At 37.5% G+C, this 25,693-nt stretch overlaps 1 protein-coding gene across 4 annotated transcripts in view; it reads left to right on the top strand.

The window, feature by feature from the left end:
- The first annotated feature begins 875 nt into the window (after window positions 1-875).
- FXR1 (FMR1 autosomal homolog 1) overlaps window positions 876-25,693 on the top strand; it is a 66,325-nt gene continuing 41,507 nt past the window's right edge. For all 4 annotated transcript variants that reach the window (XM_069475271.1, XM_069475272.1, XM_069475273.1 and 1 more), the window contains exons 1-3: window positions 876-930; window positions 22,599-22,651; window positions 24,150-24,243. In XM_069475271.1, coding sequence (XP_069331372.1) covers window positions 880-930; window positions 22,599-22,651; window positions 24,150-24,243 — 198 coding nt within the window. In that variant the 5' untranslated portion in view covers window positions 876-879. The remainder of the gene's footprint in view (window positions 931-22,598; window positions 22,652-24,149; window positions 24,244-25,693) is intronic.

Genomic DNA, 25,693 nt, shown 5'->3' with positions numbered 1-25,693 from the left:
ATGCTTATAGAACTAGGGTAGATTCTGGTAGAAAAGGCATAAGAGATGGTTCTGCTTCTATCCTATTTGTGGAACTTCTCATGCGTTACAGCAGGGTAAAACGTGGAATCCCGCTGTATTCAGTTTTCCTGACTGCTTCTTATAATGGGTATTAACCTAAACTCTGCTCCAGGGTGTGAACACAGCTGAACTGCACGGAAAACACTTAGCTTGACTTTCAAACAGCTAAAGTGCTAACAGGTGGGGGAGAGGGCTTGGCCAAACTGTGTGAGGGCATGTGGAAGCGTGGAATTTGAATCAAGGAAAGGCACGATTTAAAAAAAAAAAAAAAAGAGTCAAAAGAATTTAGAGCACACCAATATGTACATATTTTAGGCTTCCCTCTCCCCCCTGGGCAACTGGAGCCCCCAAGTTGCCCTTCTCCAAGTGAAAAAGCCACTCCGTGGCTGCCAGCACTTCCAAAAGTTTAAGGTCAGGATGCGGGAGCCCAGGTGAATGCACATGCGTGGGGCAGGCAATGCCTAGGTAGTTCATTGAGGGGCAGCTGGAGGCACTAACTGGCTGGAGCGGAGCGAGCAGCGGGCACCGGAGGGCTGGGACGTAGGGGCGGGTCAGCAAAGGTCGGGCGATTGTGTCGGGAGGCAAACCGGACGTAGGAGGCGGCGGGCGGAGCCCACAGCAAGTGATGTAAGGAGCCCAGGGATCCCATCGGGAGAGTCGGGGCGGCACCTTGAGACCCCAGGGGTACGGGGCGGGGGAACCCAATCCCCGCCCTGTTTTTCCCGCCCCTCCCCCCGCCTCCTTCTCGCCCCTCCCCCCTCCTCCCCTCTGGTTGGAAAGTTTCTAGAATCTCTTCCCAGCGGCCTTTGCGGTTCCAACATGGCGGAGCTGACGGTGGAGGTTCGCGGCTCCAACGGGGCTTTCTACAAGGTATTGACCCTTTTGCCACTTTGTCGGGTCTTCTAGGGGCTAGAGCGGGTTTGAGGGAGGGTTGGTGGTCCCAGAGAGTGAGGTTAGGGATCGAAGAGGGCGGCCAGGCCAAAGTCTGAGGCCACTGGGTTCCTTGCTTCTCCCCCCTCCGCCCGCGGTTTAACGGTCTCGGGGGCCCGGGCTCCGTTATGTTTTGAAACAACACGTCGGACACCTCTTGCCTTTTCCTACTTACGAACCTTCTTCTTGGATGCTAGTGTGGCCCTTCGCGGGCCGGTGCAAAGAAGCCGAGTGCTTGCTGGGCGGCGGGGAGCTCCCTAGGAGCAGGCCTGAGCTCTGGGCGGTGGGGGAGTCGCGAAAGGAGGCGGTGGGATTGTGTGGTTACACCCGCTCCCCCGCCCCTCGGACTGGGCCGTGCGAGAGCGCCTCGGTCCGCTCCTCAGACCCCTCCCCACCCCCTGGGGGGGTGCGTCGCGGAATCTTAGGAATTCACCTTTGTATTAGGGTTTTGGACCAACGAATCTTTAGTGCCTGAGGAGGAAGGGGGTACCGGATTGAGGGTTAGGACCGAAGAGAGAAAAGTAGAAAACCTTGGAATGTGGCGGGTTGTAATATTTTTGCGGCCTGGGAAATTGGGCGGCGCCTTGGCCCCTCTATTACGGAAGAAAAGGCGAGAGAGTTCTGTGCTTTAAAGTAAGATTTAAAATATGAAATGGAACAGGGAGACAGGTGGAAAGGTGCCTAGTTTCTTTATATCAGTTACCCCGTATTTTTGGAGGAAGGTGCTTTTTTGTTTTTTCCACGAGGTGTTTTTTTTGTTTGTTTCGTTTCGGAGGAAGGAGATGCATTTCTGTGGAATCCGGGCTGGGAAACGGAAGAGGTATCCCAGAGTAGAAGAATTTGGTAGGGGCTTCCAGCGTAAAGGGTTAAATAACTGAAAATGAAATCCTAAGAGTCTTTTTTTTGCCATTACAGCATTCCCTTGTACCTATTTCCCCAAAGTATGCCAGGATGTTACAAGATCAATACAAAATCTCCCCAGCTGTTGTCTGTCAGTCAATCTCTCTAAGCCAGCATCTCAAATGCTTGAGAGTCTTGGCTATTTTTATGAAGGGCCTTCTTCTAATACTTGGGTATTGTGCGTATGCAGAATGAATCCTCACCGGTTTTCATTTCAGCGTACTTTTTATCCCAGGGGATTTTATTTTATTTGGTCATGATTTCCTATTTTGAGCGTTTTGTTTTTCCTTTCTTAGTTTACTGATAAGCTGTGTGGATTTGGTTTAACTGTCACGTGGTAATAGCATAGTAGGGAATCACAGTGTATAAATTATCCCTCTAAGCTTTTTACAAGTTTAAATCTCTTTAGGTGGTAAACATAAAGTAGAAACAGTGCCTATTATAGAAAGGAGTCTTTATATTAATACAGGAGTAATTACGTTAATGTTCTAGGTTTAAAACTTGGTGTCAGACAAAATGACCTAAATGAAATTTGAGTAGATATTTCATTGACTTCTGTTCTTGTTGAAACTGGTGGTCTCCTTCCCCAGATGACTCCAGATGAGGTTAGCTGAGGCACAGGGCACAAAGAATGGGCTTACCCATATTTTTCTTGTCAAGGATAGGTAAGGCTCATTATTTTACATTAACCTCCCTTTCCCCCACTAAAGTTTCAGATTCTCTTTGGCTATATGGTTCTTGTGTAATGGAGGTATGCATTTTTTTCCCTTGCATATTGAAAAATAGAAAATGATTATTTTGCTTTAATTATTTTGCGTTATGTGGTAGAGAGAACAACACTTCTTTTTAGCAAAGTGTATTTTGTCAGCCTGCTATAGAAGATATTTTTCATTTTGTTATTTTATAAGAGTAAGGTAATCAATTTGACTGTTTTACTAAAGATTGCTTACAATCTTTGGTTTTTCATAGTATTTTTTTTTCAATTCACTATAAATCAAATGTCCCCACTTTGAAACTCTGAAGTATTTATTGTTGATCCCTGTCCACATACTGCAAATCTACTGCTTGGTTCTACTTAGACTTTGACTCCAGTACCCATTTTATCTTAGAAAGCGAGGTGGTACTTGGCAAAAGGTCAGGAAAGACGCTAGCCACATTTGTATGTACTGAAATAATGTCTGCACTTGGAATTTTATGTCCAGCCATAATCTGCTTGTCACATGCACTTTGTGGAAACTATGGTCTTCAGAAATCTGGAAGAATGAGAATGAAGTGGAGCTCTGGATTTGAAGTTAAACAAATGGGAATTCTAGATCTGAACTTGAGCTTACCATTATCTAGCAATAGACCTCTGAACAAATCTCTCTCCAGTTTGAAGAAGTTTGGTGATTTCCCAGTATTTTTTATCCTATTAAACGGCCCACTTGAAAAACATTGGCTTATGGCACAAGCAATTTATTAATATTATTTTTAACCATTATTGGGGATAATTTACACATAGTAAAATAAGCCTTTTTAGGTGTACAGTTATGAATTTTGTTAAATGCCGACTATTGTTTAACCACCACCACAACCAGATTTCCCTCGTGCCCCTTTTTAGTCAACCTCACCTTACTCCCAACCTCTAGGGTGTTTTTTGTCCTCAGTTTTGCCTTACCCAGAATGTCATATATGGACTTTTACAATATATTATGTAGTGTTTTGAGTCTAGCTTTTTGTGTTTATCGGAGGAGCAATTTAATTTTAATTAATTTTTCTAATTTAGAAAATAATACGTGGTTAGTGAAGGAATTTTGGAAATTCAGCAAAAACTAGAAATTGCCTTGAGATAAGAGCTGTTAACAGTTTGGTGTATTTTTTGTTTTTAATGGTGCTTTTCAATGTACAGGTGATTTGAATTTCCCTCCTCTTTTCCCCCTCCCCCTACCCCATATATAGGGACACACATTTGGCTGTAAGTGTGAATTGCCATTGATGAGTTTCAGAGTCTGTTATCATGCCTTGTGTCAGTGCTCTGTAGACATTGATTAAAGTTTTTCTAGTGGAACTGATACTTCATTTCACAAATTAATTGGAACCAGCCTGTGAAGAGCTGAAAATAATGAAGATTTGATCTAAAATTATGATAGTCTTTTTTGCAATATTTACACAGATGAGCATGCTGTACACATTGTTGTGCATTTTTTTGTTAAACTTAACAGTGGACCTATAATTGTTAAAGAGATAACTTGATGTGTGCTTGTTTGTGGCCCTGTAAATCTGTGGAGATTGAAAGAATGGGAACGTGTTAATTAAGCACTTGATGTTGGGGTATAATTTTATATGAAACAGTGCTTTTATACCTTTTATACCTGAAGTAGCACCTTAGATTTTATACTACTGGACATTTAAGTTGCATTTTTTTAAAAGTGTTATTAAGGTAGAATATATGTATAAAATTAACATTTTTTAAGTGTGCAATTGAATGATTGTGTATTTGCAGAGTTGTATAACCATTGACACTCTTATTTTAGAACATTCCATTACCTTTCCGCTCCCCAAACATCTCTTGGCTATTTGCATCATTAAAGTGCTTTAAACTGATCTATACATTAAACTTTGTAATAACATTGCAAGTTGTGTAGCCATGGGCCAAGTATAATTTTAAATAAAAGTCAAAAGTAAGTCACTTTTTGGCTCATATAGAGGAAAGTTTTTCCCAGGTGTTCCAAGGAAACGTCATCTCCAAGATAGCTGAATGAAATTTCAACCTCACTCTTTAGAAGATAGGATCAACTACTTTTAGAGCTCTGGGATTTCTGCTTTATGTAATTGACTATAAAACAAATCTCAAAGTACTATAATATTTTTATAATTAATTTCCATATTAGTTTAGCTTAATTTAATATTAAATGGGATTTGAGAGTAATCCAAATTATGCAGTAGGTGTATTATTGCTAATGATGATACAGAATTATAAAAGAGTTGTGTTCTGAGGGTATACTGACTTTTCAAGGCTAGTACAGAATCTTGCTGATTGCTCTGTGGAGATTTGTAGTTGAAAAAAAGATGGTGGCTGTCTTAATTTTAGAGCACCCTGTTAAACTAAAAATACATAGTTCCAGATATTTTAAAGATGTTTTTCAGTTGTACATGTTTAAAAAAGTTTTCATAAAAATGTTAAAGAGCTAAAATTTAACTAAATGAAAATAAACGGTCACAACAGTTTTTATTTTCATCCATGTATAGTTGCCAAATGTTCTTTGTGGGGGTAAGGAAGGCTGGGATCTACTTCCATCTTGCTGATGTCAATCACAGTTTTTTTTGTGTGGGGCTTTTTTTTTTTTTCTTTTTTTTTGAGACAGAGTCTTACTCTGTAGCCCTGGCTAGAGTGCCATGGCGTCAGCCTAGCTCACAGCAACCTCAAACTCCTGGGCTCAAGCAATCCTACTGCCTCAGCCTCCCGAGTACCTGGGATTACAGGCACGTGCCACCATGCCCAACTAATTTTTTCTCTATATATTTTTAGTCATCCAGCTAATTTCTTTCTGTTTTTTAAGTAGAGACGGGGTCTCGCTCTTTCTCAGGCTGGTCTCGAACTCCTGAGCTTAAACAAACCACCCACCTCGGCTTCCCAGAGTGCTAGGATTACAGGCGTGACCCACCTCGCCCGGCCTACAGTTTTTAAAAATTAAATTTAAGGCTGGGTGTGGTGACTCACACCTGTAATCCCAGCACTTTGGGAGGCCCAGGTAGGAGAATTGCTTGAGGCCAGGAGTTCAAGACCAGCCTGGGCAACATAGTGAGACCCTGTCTCTACAATTTTTTTTTTTTTTTTCAGGCTAGTTAGTGAAGCAGTGAGAGTGGAGAAAGAACAAAGGAATCTAATTGGTTGTGATCAATTAGTTTTAAACACCACTGTGCTTGGACCAGGCTCTACAAAAAATTAAAAAAAAAAATTTCAGTGCTATATGTAGAAACTTGTGGAAAAAATTTAGAAAAATTAAATGCATATTTTTCTTGGAAAGTTTTTGTATTACAAAAGTAATACATAATTATGAAAAACCTGAAAACAGAAGAGCAAAGAAAAAGAAAAAAAATCTATTTAGAGTTATATTGTCAAGGCCTTGGCTTTATATACTTCCAGAAAACTTAATTTTTTCCATATTTTTCCTTGTATGCACCTGTGTATTCTCTGTATCATCAGATATTTGTGTGCCTTCTATGAATAAGACAATAGTTTGAAGTGAGTCTGTTATTTACTAGATACCTGTTAAGCTTCTATGTCTATTTCCTTATTTTCTTAAGCACTCTATATGTGGTACATTTTAATCCCCATTTTATATCTTAGGAAACTGACTAGTGATTAATTCATCGAAGATTACGCTGTTGCTGAAATGGCATTTAATTTTAGGGCTTCTCACTTGAAATTGCCTAGTTTAGCATAGTATTAGGGGTTCTTTCAAGGTAATTTTAGGGTAGTAAGCTTACATTTTAGTTAGGAAGACAAGCGCAGATACCTGACTGGATTATAACTTTAATGAGTTCTCTATCACTATGTTAAGGCTGTCAAATTAGCTTTTTTGTAGTGGGAAAAGCAATATGCATTCTTGTAATCCCTAGCTATGAGACCTTGTTTGTTTTTGTTGAGGCAGAGTCTCACTCTGTCACCCCAGCTGGGGTTCAGTAGTACAATCATAGCTCACTACAGCCTCAAACTCCTGGGCTCATGTGATCCTCCTGCCTCAGCCTCCCAAGTAGCTAGGACTACAGGCACATGACACCACCCCTGGCTAATTTTTCTGTTTTTTTGGAGAGACAGGGTCTCATTCTTGCTCAGGCTGGAGACTTTGGTTTTTGTTTTTTTTTTCCATGTACTATAATATGAGGCAGTTGGATTTCTTTTAATAAGCATTTATTAAGTTTCATAATTTCTGCTAGGTTCTGTTAGTTGATGGAGGTCCCATATAGCTCTAACAACAATAACTGTAATATTTTTTGAGCACCCAGACGACTAGTCAGACTTCCCAGGTACATTACATGAATTTCTCTTTTAATCCTCTCAACCACAGTGAAGCAGGTAGTGTTAGCCCCATTTGAGGATACTGAGACTTAGTGAATCCAGGTCTATAAAATTAGAGGCTGATTCATGCCGCAAACTCTGATTATTTACTCCACAAATCTGATCTCTTTAACCATTATGGTGTGATTTTTTTTTTTTTTGACGTGCAAATATGTGGTTTTCCAGATTATTAGTACTTAATACAGTGGAAACTATGAGTGCTGAATAGGGAGGGTTCTTGGAGAATTGCTTTGAGTTATGTCTTCACTTTACAGAATTGTGCTCTTTCTAATGTAGTAGTCACCAGCCACTGGGCTGAAATGTACTAGTCTGAATTGAGCTATGCTTTAAATATGAAATATGTACTGGATTTCAAAGACTTAGTGTAAAAAAAAAATCTCATTTTTTTAATATTGATTGCAAGTTGAAATATTTTAGATATATTGGGTTAAATAAAAATATATTAATTTCACCTGTTTCTTTTTATTTATTTAGATATGGGCACTAGTTGGGTGTGGGTGGCTCATGCCTGTAATCCCAGTGATGTAGGAGGATCGTTTGAGACCAGCCTGGGCAACATAGGGAGACCCTCATCTAAAAAAAAATGGTGGGGCCCACCTGTAGTCCCAGCTACTAGAGAGGCTGAGGCAGGAGGATCACTTGAGCCCAGGAGTTTGAGGCTGTAGTGAGCTATGATTGTACTACTGAACCCCAGCTGGGGTGACAGAGTGATACTCTGTCTTTAAAAAAATAAATAAAATAAATGTGGCTACTAGAAATTTTAAAATTAACATATGGTTCACATATTTTTACTGGGTAATGATTTATACCATCTACAGTTGTTAGCTTTATAGTGTTAATTATGTAAGGTATTTTGGTAAATATTTGAAATGCATTTAGTATTTATATTCACTTAAATATGCATATATATGAAACTGCCTATTCAAATCATTTTCTGATGGTATGGCATTTCTTAGTAAAATTGCCCTTTAGTATTTTTGAATATTAAAAGGCTTTAGAAGAGTCTTCTTGTTGCTTAAAAAGAATAAAGAAAAAAAGAGTCATCTTTGGCAGATGATTAGCTATTAAATAGGAAGAAACTGCTGTGATGGCTTTTCTGTCATAGGACCAAATTTTCAAAAGAATAGCTTGAGCAAAACAAAATTAAATAATGCAAGGCATTGTTTTGTTAATCTAAATATATATATATTTACATGTATAACAATCTCATCAAAAATTTATGTCCTTACATTAAAGAGGCTGAAAGCTGTGGCAAAATTGAATTAACATCAAATTTCAAGTTTCTGTCCCCATTGCTCCTTCTTTTAAACAAGTTAATTTATGGTATCAGTTGTTTTAACTTGTCTTCCACACTCTAGCCTCAGCATTTTTTGTCATCTATTTTGGGAGGATGAATAGAGGTCTCCACCAGTAATAGCTGATGAAGTTCACAGTTATTGTTGGCAAAGGAATGTGTACTCTCCTGTCAAGATTTCTTCAGGAGCCTCAGAGATGAGCCCCCCCTTCTTAATCTGCTTAATTAATAATCATAGATAGCCCTTCTTTCTTTTCATAACTTTGTTTTTGTAGTTTTCAGGTTTTTTTTCAAGTCTTAAATTTTCTTGAAATGTGTACTTAGTACATAATAAGCCTTCAGTATATATTTGTTAAATGAACAAATGAATCACAGCATCATTTGTGATTTTGGTTCAAAATGAATTTAATTTTTTTAGGGGTTATGTACTGATCCTAGTCAAGTTCAGATTGTGTCCCAAAACTTTATGCATACACACAGGGAACCATATAGGACTTCCAACTCTTTGCAACAAGAAAGAAAAGTTTTGGGTGGTCATGTGGAACTATGAAGTCATTCCTTTTCAAGGAGAATTGTTGGATTTTGCAAACTTGTGAAATTAACAGGCCAAGAACATTACTGGTGTGCAGATAAGTAGCTATATGTGCTTTCTTGTGAAACCTTGACATCCTTATTGTCTTTTTTTAAAAAAATTTAGAACACTTAAATAATACTAATGAATGCTGAATGCTTGCCTTAAGTAATTTTTTTCTTTATTAGAATTTAATTCCACAATGATGCAGTAATTTCTGTAATGTATGATGTAATTGGTAAATTTGCAGACTTATCTGTGGAGCATGTATCCATTGATTTGAAGTAATTTTTGTTTTGTAGATTTATTTAGGTCTTAAAAAAAGTATATTGTTTGAAGTTAAGAAATTTTGATTCATTAGCAGTCTTGAATGTTTGGTGCTTGTTGGACTCAAATTGCAATTTGGATCTTTTAGGTGTTATAAACATCTAATAAGTTTATTACATAGGATGTAGATTTGAGACCCCCTAGAGACAAAAAATTGCAAAGATGGGAGTGGTGATGTGTGTATATGTTGTATGCAAAGTGTGCTTGCTGACAAAGTGTTTAAGATACATCATGACTCTTTCAAAAAATATTTATACACGTACATGTATATAATTTTACACACACGTATATAGGCATTATATACAAACTTGGTTTATTGCATTCCCCCCCCTTTTTTTTCTGGCTCCTCTTCACCACTTGATTTCTCATCTCACCTTCCGTTTCAGGTAACTCCCTTATAGCCAAGTATACTTGAGTCTAGATTTTTGTCCATGCTCATAGAATTGTACATAGATACACATTCAGAATACAAATGTAGGGTTTTTCAGTATTGCTCTATAAAAATGGAATCATCTACACCTTGAATATTTTCATGTGGAGTGTAATTTATTTTTAGTGATTATATGATAATTCATACAATTACATCAGATTGAGAAATTCCCCAGTTAATAGACATACTTTGTTCTCAGGTTTTTGTTGCTCCACGTATCTGGTTTTTTTTGTTTTTTTTTTAGACAGAGTCTTGCTCTTCCCATATCTGTTTTTTATTGGATAGGTTTCAAAGAATGGCATAGCTTGGTGGAAGGGACCTTTTTCAACAAACTCTAGTAAAATGTTAACAGATTACTTTCCAGAAAGGCTTAACACTTCCCATTTCCTCCATTAATAAATGGCATTCTTTTTCTTTATGTCCCCACCAGAAGTTGCTGTTATAATCTTTAATTTTTGCCAGTCTGTTGGAAGTACTGAGTTATCTCATTAGAACTTTGATTTGCATATCCCACTTATGAATTTCAGTGTTTGTTTGCCATTTTAATTTACTCTTGCAAGAATTGCCTGTCCTTTGCCTATTTTTTCATTGAGGTGTCCTTTATTCTTCAGATTTTGAGATCTCTTTTTATATTATTGATAATCACCGTTTGCCCTAATGTAAGAGTGTTCCCTCCCCTCCATCTTTTTTACTTTTTTTTTTTGATATCTCTGATCATACGGAAGTTTTATTTTTTACATACTGAACTATTTTTTTCCATTAATGCTTCTGGGTTTCCAGTCTGGTTAAAACAGTCTGTGTCCAGATTATACATGCAATTTCTTAGGTTATCTTGGCAGTGTTTTATTTATTTTTACATTTATGCACTACATCAAGCATTATTTTCTTTCTCCATTTATTTTTAATACAAAATTTTTTTTTTTTTACTTTTTTTTTTTGAGACAGAGTCTCACTCTGTTGCCTGGGCTAAAGTGCCGTGGCATCAGCCTAGCTCACAGCAGCCTCAAACTCCTGGGCTCAAGGGATCCTTCTGCCTCAGCCTCCCGAGTAGCTGGGACTACAGGCATGTGCCACCATGCCTGGCTAATTTTTTCTATATATTTTTAGTTGTCCAGATAATTCCTTTCTATTTTTAGTAGAGACAGGTCTCTCCTTTGTTCAGGCTTGTCTCGAACTCCTGAGCTCAAATGATCCACCCGCCTCGGCCTCCCAGAGTGCTAGGATTACAGGTGTGAGCCACCGTGCCTGATCTTTCCATTTATTTTTTACTTGCATATATTCATGGGGTACAAGTGCAGTTCTGCTGCATTGTTGTTATATGGCATTGTGGTGAAGTCAGGTTCTTCATTGAATGCATTACTGAAAGAATGCACATTGTACCCACCAAGCAACCACCAGTAATCTGTGCCCCCAGCCCTTCTGAATCTCCATTGTCCATCGTTCCATAGTCTGCTTCCATGTATACACATTATTTAGCTCCCACAAGAATTATTTTTGAATATTTATATGGATAGGCAGTTGTGCTAGTACCATGTATATTATTTAATAATCCATCTCTGTTTGAAAGTTTTGTTTTTGCATGTGTGGGAGTTAGGTACTTGTTCTCCTAAGCCACTTCTCCCTCACTTCTAGGATTGGGATCAGAGGTTGATGTTTAGTATCCAGGAGTGCTGAATTCCATTCTGGGTTGATAGAACTGCCTTGAGAATTGCTCCAAAAAGTCTCTGGGATGCTCTGGGAAGTCTAAAAAGAGGCTCCAAAAAGGGAACATTGGGATTTGCTTTTTGACAAACAAAGCCAGTTTAGGACTCTTATTTTCTTTGTGTTATTGCCTTGTCCTCTCTTGCTTTACCTATAAACAAGTAGGTAGTGGATCTGAGACTTAACCTTTACAGTGAAACCACTGTTATGTTTGCATTTAGTAAGGTGTTTTTTCCCCGTTCCCCCGATAAGGAGTTCTTTCTGTATCTGTTAACTATAGAGACAATCCAGAAACACAATATGTTTGTTTTATTATGAATCTTCTAAATTACTTGCCATAAGAGCTCCAGGAAAATTTACCATGGTATTTTTGGGGAGGGGAGTAGCTTTAAATACTCCTGGCATATCTTTGTGCCAGGACTACCCCAGTTTATTTAGAAGCTTCACCTCCTTTAGCTTACTAATTGAGCAGGTTTTTTTTTTTTTTTTTTTTTAACGTAAAGTTGCCTAGGAAGTGATGATCACCCAGATCTGAGAGACAAGTCAGCCTTTCTCAGCCTGAGTTTCTCATGTGAGCTATTAATATAAAACACAAAAACATTTTCTCAATTCTCCAATGGTGGTACATAGGTAATACCACTGTAGATGCATGAGAGAGAAGTTCATTCACTAAACACAATAGATGCCTTATTGAACTGTATTTTCTTAGAACCTTGGTTGAGAAGAACTGTTTGCTATATTCAATTTTCTTTTTTATTTTAAGATCTTGTGGACTCCACTGTGGACATATTGAGATGTCAGTAAGCCATGTAGAGATGCCTAAATAGTCGGAAGTTAGATGTGGAATCTATGGAATAGGCTATTTTTCAGTACATAGATTGGAGAAATTAGTGGAAGATTGATGCAATTTCATAGTACATAAAATGGCATCAGTTGTAAGAGGTACTTTACCACTAAGAAAAAAGAAATGTGACCAATGGTTTTCTTTATCTTTTAGTTTAGTGTTTTTTCCTTAAATTGAGATAGGGTCTCGCTCTGTCACTGAGGCTGGAGTGCAGTGGCATCATCATAGCTTACCGCAATCTCAAACTCCTGTGCTCCAGGGATCCTGACCCTCCTGCCTCAGCCTCCCAAGTATTTTGGACTACAGGTGTGTGCCACCACCATCGGATGATTTTTCTATATTTTGTAAAGACTGGGATTGTTCTTGCTCAAGCTGGCCTCAAACTCCTGGCCTCAAGCCATCCTCTGGCCTTTGCCTCCCAAAATGTTAGGATTACAGGTGTGAGCCACCTCACCTGGTCTCCTTTTAGTATTCTTATGTACTTAAAGATATCCTTTAAACATGTGCGTGCATACAATGGGACATTTAAGCAAAATGGTTAAAACATCTTCACATTCAAATGTTTGTATTTTTTCTCATATCTTCCTCAGTGCCTCTCACTATGGAGAGTATTGATATTACAAGCTTACTTTAAAAGAGCTCTCTTCTGTTATCTAAAAGAGCTCACCTCGATTACCTCCAGTATTTTCTTTCAGGACTTTTCATTAATACTGCAAGTTTTGTTTTTTTTTGAAACAGAGTCTCACTCTGTTGCCTAGGCTAGAATACTGCAAAGTTTTGATGCTGGTGCTTTCTAGATTTTATCAGGTGTCAACAGAACAACCTTTTGGTAAGAAACCTCAGTCCTTCCTAAAATGGTTCTTCAGTGGTTTGCTGACTGAAGTGTCAAGGGGTTACTGTCAAGTGTCATAGAAAACTGCAAGCAAATCAAGTTTGAGCATGCCTAAACAGTGACATTTATGTCCTGACTGACATGTGGCTATCAGCTATTCTAACAAACTGTCAATTTTAAGAAGCATCCTGATTTTGGAGATGTGACATCATTAAAGTGATGGGCTGGAAGGTAGACTGAAGCCAGAAAGTGAATCAATAAATAAACTGATAATTGATGAAGGGATAACAAGTGATAAATCCATTGTGGCAGTTCTTGAAAAACAAACACTTGAGATGGTGAATTTTGCATAAATTATGCTAGTAACTATTTCCCATGGGTGTTACATTTTTGTAATCAAGTTTATCCACGGTAGTAATCTTTAACTGCTATATCTGGGGAAAATAGAGAGTCAATGTAGTCAGTCAGAGGAAGGGCCCTACAGCATATTACAAACAGCTCGGTGTATCTAATAGAGAAAAATTTATTTTAATGTCTATTTTTAGAAGTACATTTTACCACATTTGCTTCAGGAATTAAGCCATCAACTACAATGTTTTTAACACATTGGATAAGGCATCAGAAATGTAAAGTTATTTCTGAATGTTGTGCCAAATAAATCCAGAAAGAAAAATGTTTAAATTTCATGCCGGTAATCCATGAGAAGTGACATTTAGAAGAAAATCTTTGGTTTGTTTGTTTGTTTGTTTGTTTCTTTCTTTTTTTTTTTTTTTTTTTTTTGAGACATAGTCTCACTCTGTTGTCTGGGCTACAGTACCATGGCGTCAGCCTAGCTCTCAGCAGCCTTAAACTCCTGGGCTCAAGCAATCCTCCTGTCTCAGCCTCCCAAGTAGCTGGGACTACAGGCATGCGCCACCATGCCAGGCTAATTTTTTCTGTATATACTTTTAGTTGGCCAGATAATTTCTTTCTATTTTTAGTAGAGACGAGGTCTCGCTCTTGCTCAGGCTGGTCTCGAACTGCTGAGCTCAAAAGATCCGCCTGCCTCGGCCTCCCAGAGTGCTAGGATTACAGGCGTGAGCCATCATGCCTTCCCAAAATCTTTGGTATTAAAAAGCTAGAGTGGCAAACTGTGTAAGAATACTTGATCAGGTTTGAAGGAAATAACAATGTGTGAGACTCACTCTTCCTTTTGCTTGCTTAAGAGAATAAGTGTGAACTAGAGGCTTGATTTCTGACAGGTCCCTGGCTTTATGAAAATTTTTAATGGATTGGAATCTTGAAATTTGGAGTCATTAAAAAGTTAGGTTATTGTGCTAAGGATACTTAATAACCTCCATTTAGCAAGACGGTACTGTTTTGTTGCTGGCTGTTCTTTTGCTTTCAGTAAAAAATGTAATAGTTTGTTTTGCAGTCAGTAAACTCTTCTAACAAGAATTTTGAAATTTAAGAGTTGCTGCTTGAGGGTGTAAATCTTGGATTTTTTTTTGGTTCTGGGCTTTCATTCTAAAACTTTTGGTTTAGTCTGAAAAAAAAAACTTTAATTGAGTATTCAGGCTGTTTTGTTTCTGATTATAGTTTATAGTTTGCTGAGTATTAAGGTTTTAAAGTTTGTTTCCCTCTATATAAGGAATGTAAATGTAGTGTTGTAATGAATTGCAATAAAAGGAAGGCATTAGTGGGTTTAAAAAAAATCTCAGGCCTGGTGCAGTGGCTCACACCTCTTATCCTAGCACTCTGGGCAGCAGAGGCAGGAGGATTGCTTGAGCTCAGGAGTTCAAGACCAGTCTGAGCAGGAGGGAGAACCCAACTGTACTAAAAATAGAAAAAACAGAAATAGTAGCCAGCATGGTGGCATGCACCTGTAGTCCCACCTACTTTGGAGGCTGAGGTAGGAGGATCCCTTGAGCCCAGGAGTTTGAGGTTACAGTGAGCTGTGATGCAACTGCACTCTAGCTGGGGCGACAGAGCCAGATTCTGTCTCAAAAAAATAAAAATCTAATAGATTGAATTTGAAATCATGTTTTCCAGTCAAAGGAATTTTTTCCAGACTAGGATGGTATGTTCTTTTTTTCTTCTATTTTTTATTTTGTTAATGTCTGCTTAAATGTTTTTTTCCCTGTTTACCTTGAGTTTCATATGCTCTTTTCTAGTTTCTTAAGGTAGAACTAATTTATTTGAGACTCTTTATGTATTTAGGGCTATGCATTTCTCCTAGTTACTGTTTTAGTGCTATCTTCTGAGATTTTTTTGTTTCCATTGTTATTCAGTTTAAATTGTAAGAAAAAAAACTTTTTTCTTTCTACTCTCACATTCAACACAGAACACTTCTGTGACCAGAAGTGTGTGGGTTCCCTCCCACCCTCATAGCAGTCAGTTCTCCAGTGGGTACCAACTGGGTGTCCTATAATTGAAGTCAGTTCTGATGCTGTCTACCGGGAGATACTATTATCAGATCCCGTATATTGAAGGGCTCAGTCCCACAAGACTGCCCCAACGTGAGGTGCTGATCCCAACGTATTGGTTGTTAACCTGTACGCTTACCGGTATACTACAAACATGGACTCTTATGACCCCTTCCTTGGAGTCTATTGATAGGATGGTTCACAGAACTCAGAGAAACATTTTACTTAACATTTACTGTCCTAATACAAAAGATACTACAAAGGATACAGATGAGCAGCCAAATGAAGAGATAGGTAGGCAAGGTATTGGGGCAGGGTTGTAGAGATAGGTAGGCAAGGTATTGGGGCAGGGTTGTGAGCTTCCTGGTCTGGATGTGCCATCCTCCCAGCACCTCTAAGTGTTCAGCAGCTGAAGCTCTAGGATGGTATTTCTTAATGGGTTTACTGGGAATGTTCTCAAAGATATTCAGGCATCCCTGCAGGTTTCTAAGCCACAGCTCAAGCAAGGTAACTAATATAGTGATCAGTGTTTTAGACATTAAATTTTTACTTCAACTCACATCTGTGTTTTAGACATGAGAACTGCCTTTCCAGTTGTGACCTAGATTTGGTATTTTGTTCTGTAACCATGCCTTAAGTACCTTTTTGTGAAAGGTTGCTTATTTCTCCTGGTTAGTATTGCTACCAGACTTAATCTTTTAAACTTTATGAATTGGCAAAAGCATTTTATCATCTGGCTTGTGATGATTTAATGAAAAGAGCTCCAGACAGAAGATGAAGTTTTAAGTAGTATTTATAACCTCCTAGAGATGAAACTTGGGGGCTATGTCAGTGTGTTAACTGTTTCAACTTCCCTTTCTCTAAAATAAGTGGTCTGGAAGGTTTGTAAATGAAATTTGGTGTGTCTTCATACAGTATCATTAGATGACTTACCCACAGCCAGGGCCCATAATTCATCTCTTTTGGTTTTGACTAATGGCAATCTTTCAATTCCTAAAATGTATTCATATTACATTTCCTTCTGCTTAACTTACAGGAGTTTTTCCTATGACTTCTTCCATCAAGTTGAAAAACTTTGTTTTACAACTGTATTCTTTAATTTCAAAAATGTATTTATAAATTAGACAAATATCCTTTGCACCTTGTTCTCTCACAGGCAGTTTATGATCCCACCTCAAAATTGCCAAGTACTTTATGCAGATGTCAAAAAATGAGGTAAATCTTTGTTCTGATAAAGATCTATGAGACATAAAGTGGGAGGAGAAAAGCAGAGTTCAGAACAAATTGTAGCAAATGTGGAACACCTTAAAGAAGATTTATATAAAAATTACATTTTTTCTGTGAATTACATGTTCATTTAGTTCATATTCATTGTTACCTTCTTTATCGATTTCTTTCTTACTCTTGCTAGAGTATTGTGAATTAGGAATTTAACTCTGTTGTATGTTATTTCATTCCCCCATCCCTTTCTATGTGATATTGTTTGTTTATTTATTTATTTTTTGGGGGACAGAGGCTTGGCCTGTTGCCCCAGCTAGAGTGCAGTGGCATCATCACAGCTCACCGCAACCTCCAACTCCTGGGCTCAAGTGGTTCTCCTGCCTCAGCCTCCCAAGTAGCTGGGACTACAAGTGTGTGCCACCATGCCCAGCTAATTTTTTCTATTTTTAGTAGAGTCGGAGTCTCACTCTTGTTTAGGCTGGTCACCAACATCTGACCCCAAGAGATCCTTCCACCTTGACCTCCCAGAGTGCTAGGATTACAGGTGTGAGCCAAGGCGCCCTGCCCTGTTTGTTTATTTTTTGAGACAGGGTCTCCCTCTGCTGCCTGGGTTAGAGTGTAGTGGCATCATAGCTCACTGCAACCCAAACTCCTTTGGCTCAAGTGATCCTCCTGACTCAGCTTCCCAAGTAGCTGGGACTCTAGGTGCATGCCACCACACCCGGCTAATTTTTTTATTTTTTTGTAGAGACAGGGTCTCAAGAGGTCCCTCACTGTCACCCAGGCTGGTCTCCAGCTCCTGGACTTTCAAGCAGTGCTCCTGTCTCAGCCCCCCAAAGTGCTAGGATTATAGGTGTGAACCACTGCTCCTGGCCAATATTGTTTATCATACAGGGTGTCCCAAAAGTTGCCATACATAGGGAAAATGGTTAATTGTAGCTAAATGTACCTTTATTTACAAAATATTCATTACAAAATTTTCCCTTTGTATGGAGACTTTCGAGACACCGTGTGTTTTAGCTTTTGGGTAGTATACATTTGTCAGATTTTGTGGCTTTGGATTTTGTTGGTTAGAAAGGCCTTCCTCATTCCAAATTTATAAATATTTTACTCATTCTTTCTCCTGGAATCTTGATTGATTTTTAAAAAGTTTGAATCTTTTACCCATTGATTTTATTTTGATGAAAACATCTACTTTTATTTTTCCCAATATCCAAATACCTCAATGCCGCTTAAAAATAATTCATGCCAGGTGCGGCGGCTCACGCCCATATTCCTAGCACTTTGGTAGGCTTGAGGTGGGAGGATTGCTTGAGGCCAGGAGTTCAAGACCAGCCTGAGCAAGATAGCAAGACCCTGTCTCTACATAAAATACAAAAAATTAGCTGGAAATGGTGGTTCACATCTGTAGTCCCAGCTACATGAAGAGGGTGAGACAGGAGGATCACTTGAACCCAGGAGTTTGAGATTGCAGTAAGCGATGGTGATGCCTGTACACTCTAGCCTGGGGGACAGAGCAGGAGGACACTGTCTCAAACAAACCAAAACAAAAAGCCATTTCTCCTCCTATGTGTAAATTCTTAAACTACTTAGACCTGTTTTTGGAACCTGTGGCCTTATTTTTTTAAAATATCTTTTCTGTCTTGATTATTGTAGTTTTAAAATAAACTTTAATGTTGGTGGGTATAGTGTTTTCTTGTTATTCCACCCTCCCCAGTTTGCTTTCTTTTTTTCCTTCTGTAGACTACCTGTAAGTTACCCACACGCCCATTTTACAAGTTTCCTCTTTGGCCGGGCGCAGTGGCTCACGCCTGTAATCCTAGCACTCTAGGAGGCCGAGGCGGGTGGATCGCTCGAGGTCAGGAGTTCAAGACCAGCCTGAGCAAGAGTGAGACCCCCGTCTCTACTAAAAATAGAAAGAAATTATATGGACAACTAAAATATATATATACAAAAAAATTAGCCGGGCATGGTGGCGCATGCCTGTAGTCCCAGCTACTAGGGAGGCTGAGGCAGTAGGATCGCCTGAGCCCAGGAGTCTGAGATTGCTGTGAGCTAGACTGACGCCACGGCACTCACTCTAGTCCGGGCAACAGAGTGAGACTCTGTCTCAAAAAAAAAAAAAAAAAGTTTCCTTTTTGACTGCCACTTTTTATTTTTGAGGTAGACTTTAGTATAATTTTATAATTGTAACCCCTTTCCCTTCCAACAGAATACATAAACACACTCCTCCTGTATGTTAGTGGGAGCCCATTGAAATTATAGATTAATTTTAGGGGCATATTGAAATTTTTATGGTATCAGTACCTATGTAAGACCATGATTTACATTTTCCTGAATTTTCTATTTATATTTATTAGAGTTTCAAAAGATTTCTATACATAGGCCCTGCCCATTTCTTTGTTGAGGACATTTGTAGGAGTTTCTTGGTGGTTATTGTAAGTAGAATATTTTTTGTCCATTTTATTTTCCAGCTCTTTGTTGTTTATATCTAGAAAGCTAATTATTAGTTAATCTGCCACCTTAGCAAATCTTTGACTAAACCTTTTTTAAAAAACATTTCTATTTTAGCCTGGATTGCTTTTGAAAATCAGTTCTTCAAATAGTGCTTTCACTGCTCAGGGAATCTTACTACCTCTACCCTTCCCCCCTTTATTTTACATGTAATTTATGGCATTCCTGGTTTTTTATTATATCATGTCTATTTTTTATTTTGTTGAGATGTATGGATAACTTCTTAAGATTCCGAGTGCATTTTAGATGGCTATTTATTGATGATTATTAAATGTAAACATATATTGGACTGTGTGAATGAACAGAGTAAGTGACCCTTTTATAATAATGCCTTGAAATCATCTGTGTTTGTATATATATGAAGAAGAAAAAGAAGCGTCAAAGGTTTTGTTCTGAGAAATATGAGTCCTGGGCCAGATGAATGTGAATAGGAAGAGAGACAGTCTAAATCCCCAAAGTTAGGGACCAACAAAAGGATGATAGAAATTATGGAAACTTTAAGGCATAAAGCCCCTCCATACCATGTGCAGACAGATGTGGCCATTGTCATTGGTGCCTCTGACTTTCAAAAGATTTTAGCAAAGATCCAACTCTGCCATTTTGAGTCTCTTGAACAGATAGGTAGCTAGCCGCTATACTGGTGGTTTGGAGAGTACAAAAATAACTTTAAAACTTTTGACTGTGTCCTGTATCAGATGGACTCAATTTTATAGAGATCTGGCTATTAGAAGTACCTTTTCTCTAGAATGTAGGATTTGGGGATTAGATTTTAGGGAGTTGGATGATTAGAAATTGTCCACTACAGTCCAAATACATTTTAAGGACTTGGTGTTAGGTCCTTAATCTAATAAATCTCATGGTGGAAAGATATTAGCAATAAGAATAGATGTCCATAGCTGTGTTTTCACTTCAAGTTTGGGAAAAGTGTGCACTCAAACAAAGTTGATGCTGATCTTTATGGTGAGGAAGGTAGAAACACTGATTTTTAGATAGAAAAAAAATTTTCATTATAATGAAAAGTAAAATTTTCTAGTGGCATGGAGTTACGACTTAAACTAATCCACTATATGAATTATACAGAAACTAGAAAGATTTGTGAGACTTTCCAAACTCTGTTAAAGTTGTTTGTTGAAGGACTAGAAAGTGTTTGTGAAAGTTGAAAATATGACTAATTTCTGATAGCAAGATATTCTTTACTAATATTCATGAACTTGGAAATTCTTAGTTTCTGAAGTATTCATTAAAAATGGCAAGGGTAGAATGTATATAAATTTGCTCGTAACCCATAACCATGAAGTGCTGACCAAAGTGATGGCTGATGTGAGTGTGCACTTCAAGAAATAGAAAAACTGGCCAGGAAGTTGTTACTACAGCATGATCAGATAATTAAAGCCTGAACTGGAGTGGCAGCTCTTAATTTTTAGATTTGGGAGGAGAAAGAGAAATAAAAAATATCTCCAGAATTGCAAGGCAGGAGCTGCTACAGCAGGCTTGAAGAGGAAGGTATCCTGAGTTTTAGTCCTTGATGTGAATATTTGCATGGAAATGTCTCACAGCACACAAATAAATGAGATAACGGGCAGTTGGCACTGGAAAAGAGAACAGAGCTTAAATTACACAATAATGCAGGTGAGTAACAAATGTGGTGGGATGGCACTGCGAGACTTGAAATTTATGAATTACTTACATTCTGTGGTTGGTCATCCTACATTGTTGAAGAAAATAAAATGACAGATTTTATTTTCATTCCCATCTGTTTCCCTCTTCTGCAAGATTTTCTCTAGTTCCAAAGATTTTTCTGGGGTTGTAGTGCTGATCTACTTGCTTTTAGGTTTTCCTACTGCAAGTTTATGTTTCATAGTCTAATTTTCTTAGAATAATATCTGACACATAGCGAGCATTTAAATATTGTTGCTTTTTTATTACTGTTAATCCTCTTCCATCTGCTTTATAAATTAAAAAAATTTTTTGTTGGAATTTTGTCTTTTCCCTTTATTCTCTTTTTTCTTATGGGTTTATGCCTATAAATCTCTTCAGTGTTACTTAATGGACTTTAGGAAGGAGTGAGGTTCAGTTGTGCCATGCTTTGACCAGGTAATGCACGCATGTGTATATATAGCTAAGTTTTAGTGGACATTATAGAGTCTAGTGTGATAAAGATGTTTTAGAAAAGTATTCACTAAGTACCCAATGGTTTAAATTATGTGTTTAAGCATTTGACTAATACAGACTGTCATTTAATGTTAATTGTAATAATACCAGTGCCAAGGACTGTTTGCCTAAGGTTACAGAGTGGTAGAATAAGGATTTGAACAACAGTAATTCAACACTGGAGTCCTTTGCTTTCTTGAATATGTCAGATCTTATGGTTTCTTTCAGCTGTATTAATCAAATAAAGTTACAGTAAAAAGTCTAATTTTGATATTAATTTTAAGGCTAAAAAACAACTGATTTTTACTGAAAATCTATTTATTTTGATTCCAAAATAGTTTTGAGGCAATGTGTTATACTTACTACAGCCCTCCCCCCCTTTTTTTAAGGGAAGAGGGAAGAGAAGTAGGTAGGGAAAAGATGATTAAATTATTGTCAAAGATAGTATCCAAAATGTCTTGCATTTTACAAAAAGGTGGACTATAATATTTATAACATTTATAACAAAATTGAATTCTTACTCTGTGCCAGGTACTGTGTTCAACATTGATTATTTTATTGTTTGGTATGTATGGTTATGATACCATAATTAACTCCATTAGATTAAAACTATGCTCAATATACAAGCAGTAGAGCTGGGATGTGAATCCCTGGTGTCCAGACTCCAGAGCTTGAACTCTTAAGTCACCATAGTGAACTCTTAGTCACAATAGTAAGTACTGCCACACTCATCTAATACCTGTGGTGTTCCAGGGATATACATTTACTTTTGCTAATTTCAAGATAGGTGATACTTTGTGAAAAATGAGATTCAGAGAGGTTAAGTAATTTATAAGGTCATGTATCTCATGAATGGTGGAGATGGAAATTAAACCCAGATCTGCCTAATTCTAAACCCTGTGTCCTTTCAGCACTCTATATTGTCTTTATATTTTTATTTATTTATTTATTTTTTGAGACAGAGTCCACTCTGTTGCCCGGACTAGAGTGCCACGGCGTCAGCCTAGCTTACAGCAACCTCAAACTCCTGGTCTCAAACAATCCTCCTGCCTCAGCCTCTGGAGTAGCTGGGACTGCAGGCATGTGCCACCATGCCTGGCTAATTTTTTTCTATATATATTTTTAGCTGTCCAGATCATTTCTTTCTATTTTTAGTAGAGATGGGGGTCTCGCACTTGCTCAGGCTGGTCTCGAACTCCTGACCTCAAGTGATCCTCCCACCGTGCTAGGATTACAGGCGTGAGCCACCTTGCCCGGCCTCTACATTGTCTTTGTATCTCTAATACAGCCTTTTACAGTTCTGCAACATTTCACTTAATATTGATATGTTTTTAATAATGTTTTTGTGTCTTGAAGGGATTTATCAAAGATGTTCATGAAGATTCCCTCACAGTTGTTTTTGAAAATAAGTAAGTTATTTTTATTGACATCTTAACTTTAGTAAATGGTAGTACCTGTTTTTCTTTGGGTGTTTCTGCTGCCAGTGGGAAAATGATTTTGCTTTGTTGGGGGAGAGCATGCTTTGGTTGTTTGATCATCTTATGAGTGCAACAGTAAGCCTGTTTTTGATAATTCTTCACCTGTTTTTCTGTCCACAATTTACTTGTCACTTTTTTTATAGCCCACTTGTTTGCCAGAACATGTATGGACATGAATCATTAAGTAGTTTTTACAGAAATAGATGGTTCAGTTATAATATGCTTAATTCTTAAAAGTCCAGCATGTTAAAATGATGTTGTAGAAGGCCTTCCAAATGGCTACTGGTAGTCACAAAGTTTAATATTAGGCCATCTTTAATTGTTTGATATTAATAAGTAATTTTATAGATATTGTAAGGGTTACATAGTCTAAAAATGGGAAAGACAGTATGCTGGGCTTGGTTAGGAAGGGTTATAAAAGAGTACTGTTAAATTGAAGGTCAGAAAAGGATTGTTCAACTTCCACTTTTAAGCTGCTTCTGGAACTGCCTGAAAAGATCTTTGCCCAACAGCTGCTTCATGTAGAAACAAGTGTTGAGATGATTTCTGTCTTTGAGGAGCTGCCATTTATATGGTGACAGCAAAAAGAAAGCACCCCAAAATCTTTCGCTTGTCACCTGCTGCTTTGCCCAGTATTAATAGATAGAAACTTAAGGAACGTTTTATGTGCTAGTACACCTCCCAGGCATAATATGTGACCTTTGTGAACTTCAGAGTAATGAGGAATTTTTGACTTTATAAATTCAGCTTATAAAATACAACACAAAAAATACCAGTTAAGCAGTGGTTAGATTAGTAGTTTAATACATCCATATTTATGTCAAAGATTAAAAGTAAGCTTTTTCTAGGTTCTAATTACAGTATGTGTTTTCATTGTAGAAAAGATAAATTGTTAGAAAAAGAAATCCTTTGTAATTCAGCTATTCAAAATAATTGCCAATTAATTTTTTTGTATTTTTGTAAATATGTTATACTAAAAAGAATTATGTAGTTTATATTGTTTTGTAATCTTTGAGATTGTTCCTTTTTTGACAGGTCATATAGTTATAAAAGTGTTTGAAATAAGTTGATCTCACTACTGTTTGGCAGCTGTGTGGATGTGGCATTATTTCAAATCTAAGTCATTACTATGAACTTGGCCTGTTTCATTTGCAGAATAATGTATGTACTGGTCTTAGAATAATTAATTTAGAAGATAATATATAGTTGTCATGATGTTAATTATAAACTTTATCAAGAACCATGCAAAATCTGTTCTACCTCAGTAACTTACTTGGGAAATTATATAGTATGAAAATTTTTTTTCTCTTAAGTAAAGCTAAATGATTAACTTAAAAATATGTAGCACTAAGCATAGACTGTATAGATTTCATTTTAGAGGCTATTAGGACATACTTTAAAATTGTTGATTCCTTTTCTAATCTTTCAGTTGGCAACCAGAACGCCAGGTTCCATTTAATGAAGTTAGATTGCCACCACCACCTGATATAAAAAAAGAAATCAGTGAAGGAGATGAAGTAGAGGTATGTATTTTTAATTTTATTTTCCTGGGCCTATTTTTTTGGTTTTTGGTTTGAATAAATATTCTTGTAGGAAAAATTTACTGCTTTCTATTGATGGTGATGGCTGTGTAATGTAGCAGTGCTTGAGTTTTGGAGTTAGGACTGGTCTCAGCTCTCCCATGTGTAGCTTTGTGGAATTGATAAAGTTTCTTTATCATTGTAATGAAAATTGAAAGATAAGGATGATAGTGCATTTGAATTGATTTTAAAAGAACCTGGCACACTGTTTTCCTTTTTGCTAATTGCTTTAAAATTTGTCTTGTGACTTTTGCCTCAATAGCTTTGAAAATGTTGTTATGCTTTATTATAGTGGTCATTAATATAGTTTATAGCAATTTGAAATATTGTAATTAGCATACTGCCTTATAGAATATTCTAGGTATGTCTGTGGAAAATTTTAAAAAGTACAGAAAAGAAAAAAATATCACCACTCAAGATTTTAAAAACTCCAATCGTGGTGTGCATATTATTCCAGGCTTTTTCTCCCACCCCACCCCCAATAAAAATGGGATCACATTATACTGCTTTCTTGTATCTTGCTTTGTTTCTTGCTTATTATATCTTGGATGTCTGTCTCTTCAGTGTTACCATTCTTTGCTGTTATTGGTAGGTGAAAAGAAACTTGGAAGTAATGGTCAAATACAGGTTCAATGATGAGTTGGACAGATAACAGAAAATTTGATTTCCAGTTTTGAAGAAATTGGTACCATTCCTCTTAGGTACTCAAATATGCTGTTATGTATATTTCTCACAGGAAGTTGGCTTGTTGTTAGTATTGAAAGATTTTAAAGTCTAATTTGTACCTACTTTATATAGGGTGGGGCAGTTGAGGTGGTGGGATAGGAGAGCCTTTACTGATGAAATAGCTATCTAAGTCTGGTGCGGTGGATCAAAGCTATAATCCTAGCACTTTGGGAGGCCTAAGTGGGAGGATTGCTTTAGGCCAGGAGTTCCAGACCAGCCTAGGTAACAGCAAGACCTCATCTCTATAAAATATTTAAAAAATGAACCAGATGTGGTGGTGTGCACCTGGAGTCCCAGCTACTGGGAGGATGAGGCAGGAGGATTGCTTGAGCTGGGGAGTTTGAGGTTGCAGTGAGCTGTGACGTCTCCATTGTACTATAGCGGGAGCAATAGAATGAGACTTTGTCTCCAAAAAAAAATGCTACAGTAATTGAGGCAGTGTCATATCAGTGAAAGAATAGACAAATAGAGCAGTGGAGGAGAATAGAGAGCCCTAAAATTGATCCACATAAATACAGTCACCTGATTGACAAAAGAGTAAATAAAGGTAATACACGAAGGCAAAGATGGTCTTTTCAACAACTGGTGCTGAAACAACTGGACATCTCCCTGCCAAAAAAAAAAAAAAAAAAAAAAAAAAAAAAACCAAAAAACAAAAAACCACACA

This window comes from Eulemur rufifrons, chromosome 7 (assembly GCF_041146395.1).
Source record: "Eulemur rufifrons isolate Redbay chromosome 7, OSU_ERuf_1, whole genome shotgun sequence".
NCBI lineage: Eukaryota > Metazoa > Chordata > Mammalia > Primates > Lemuridae > Eulemur > Eulemur rufifrons.
This window is presented reverse-complemented; position numbering and strand designations above follow the sequence as displayed.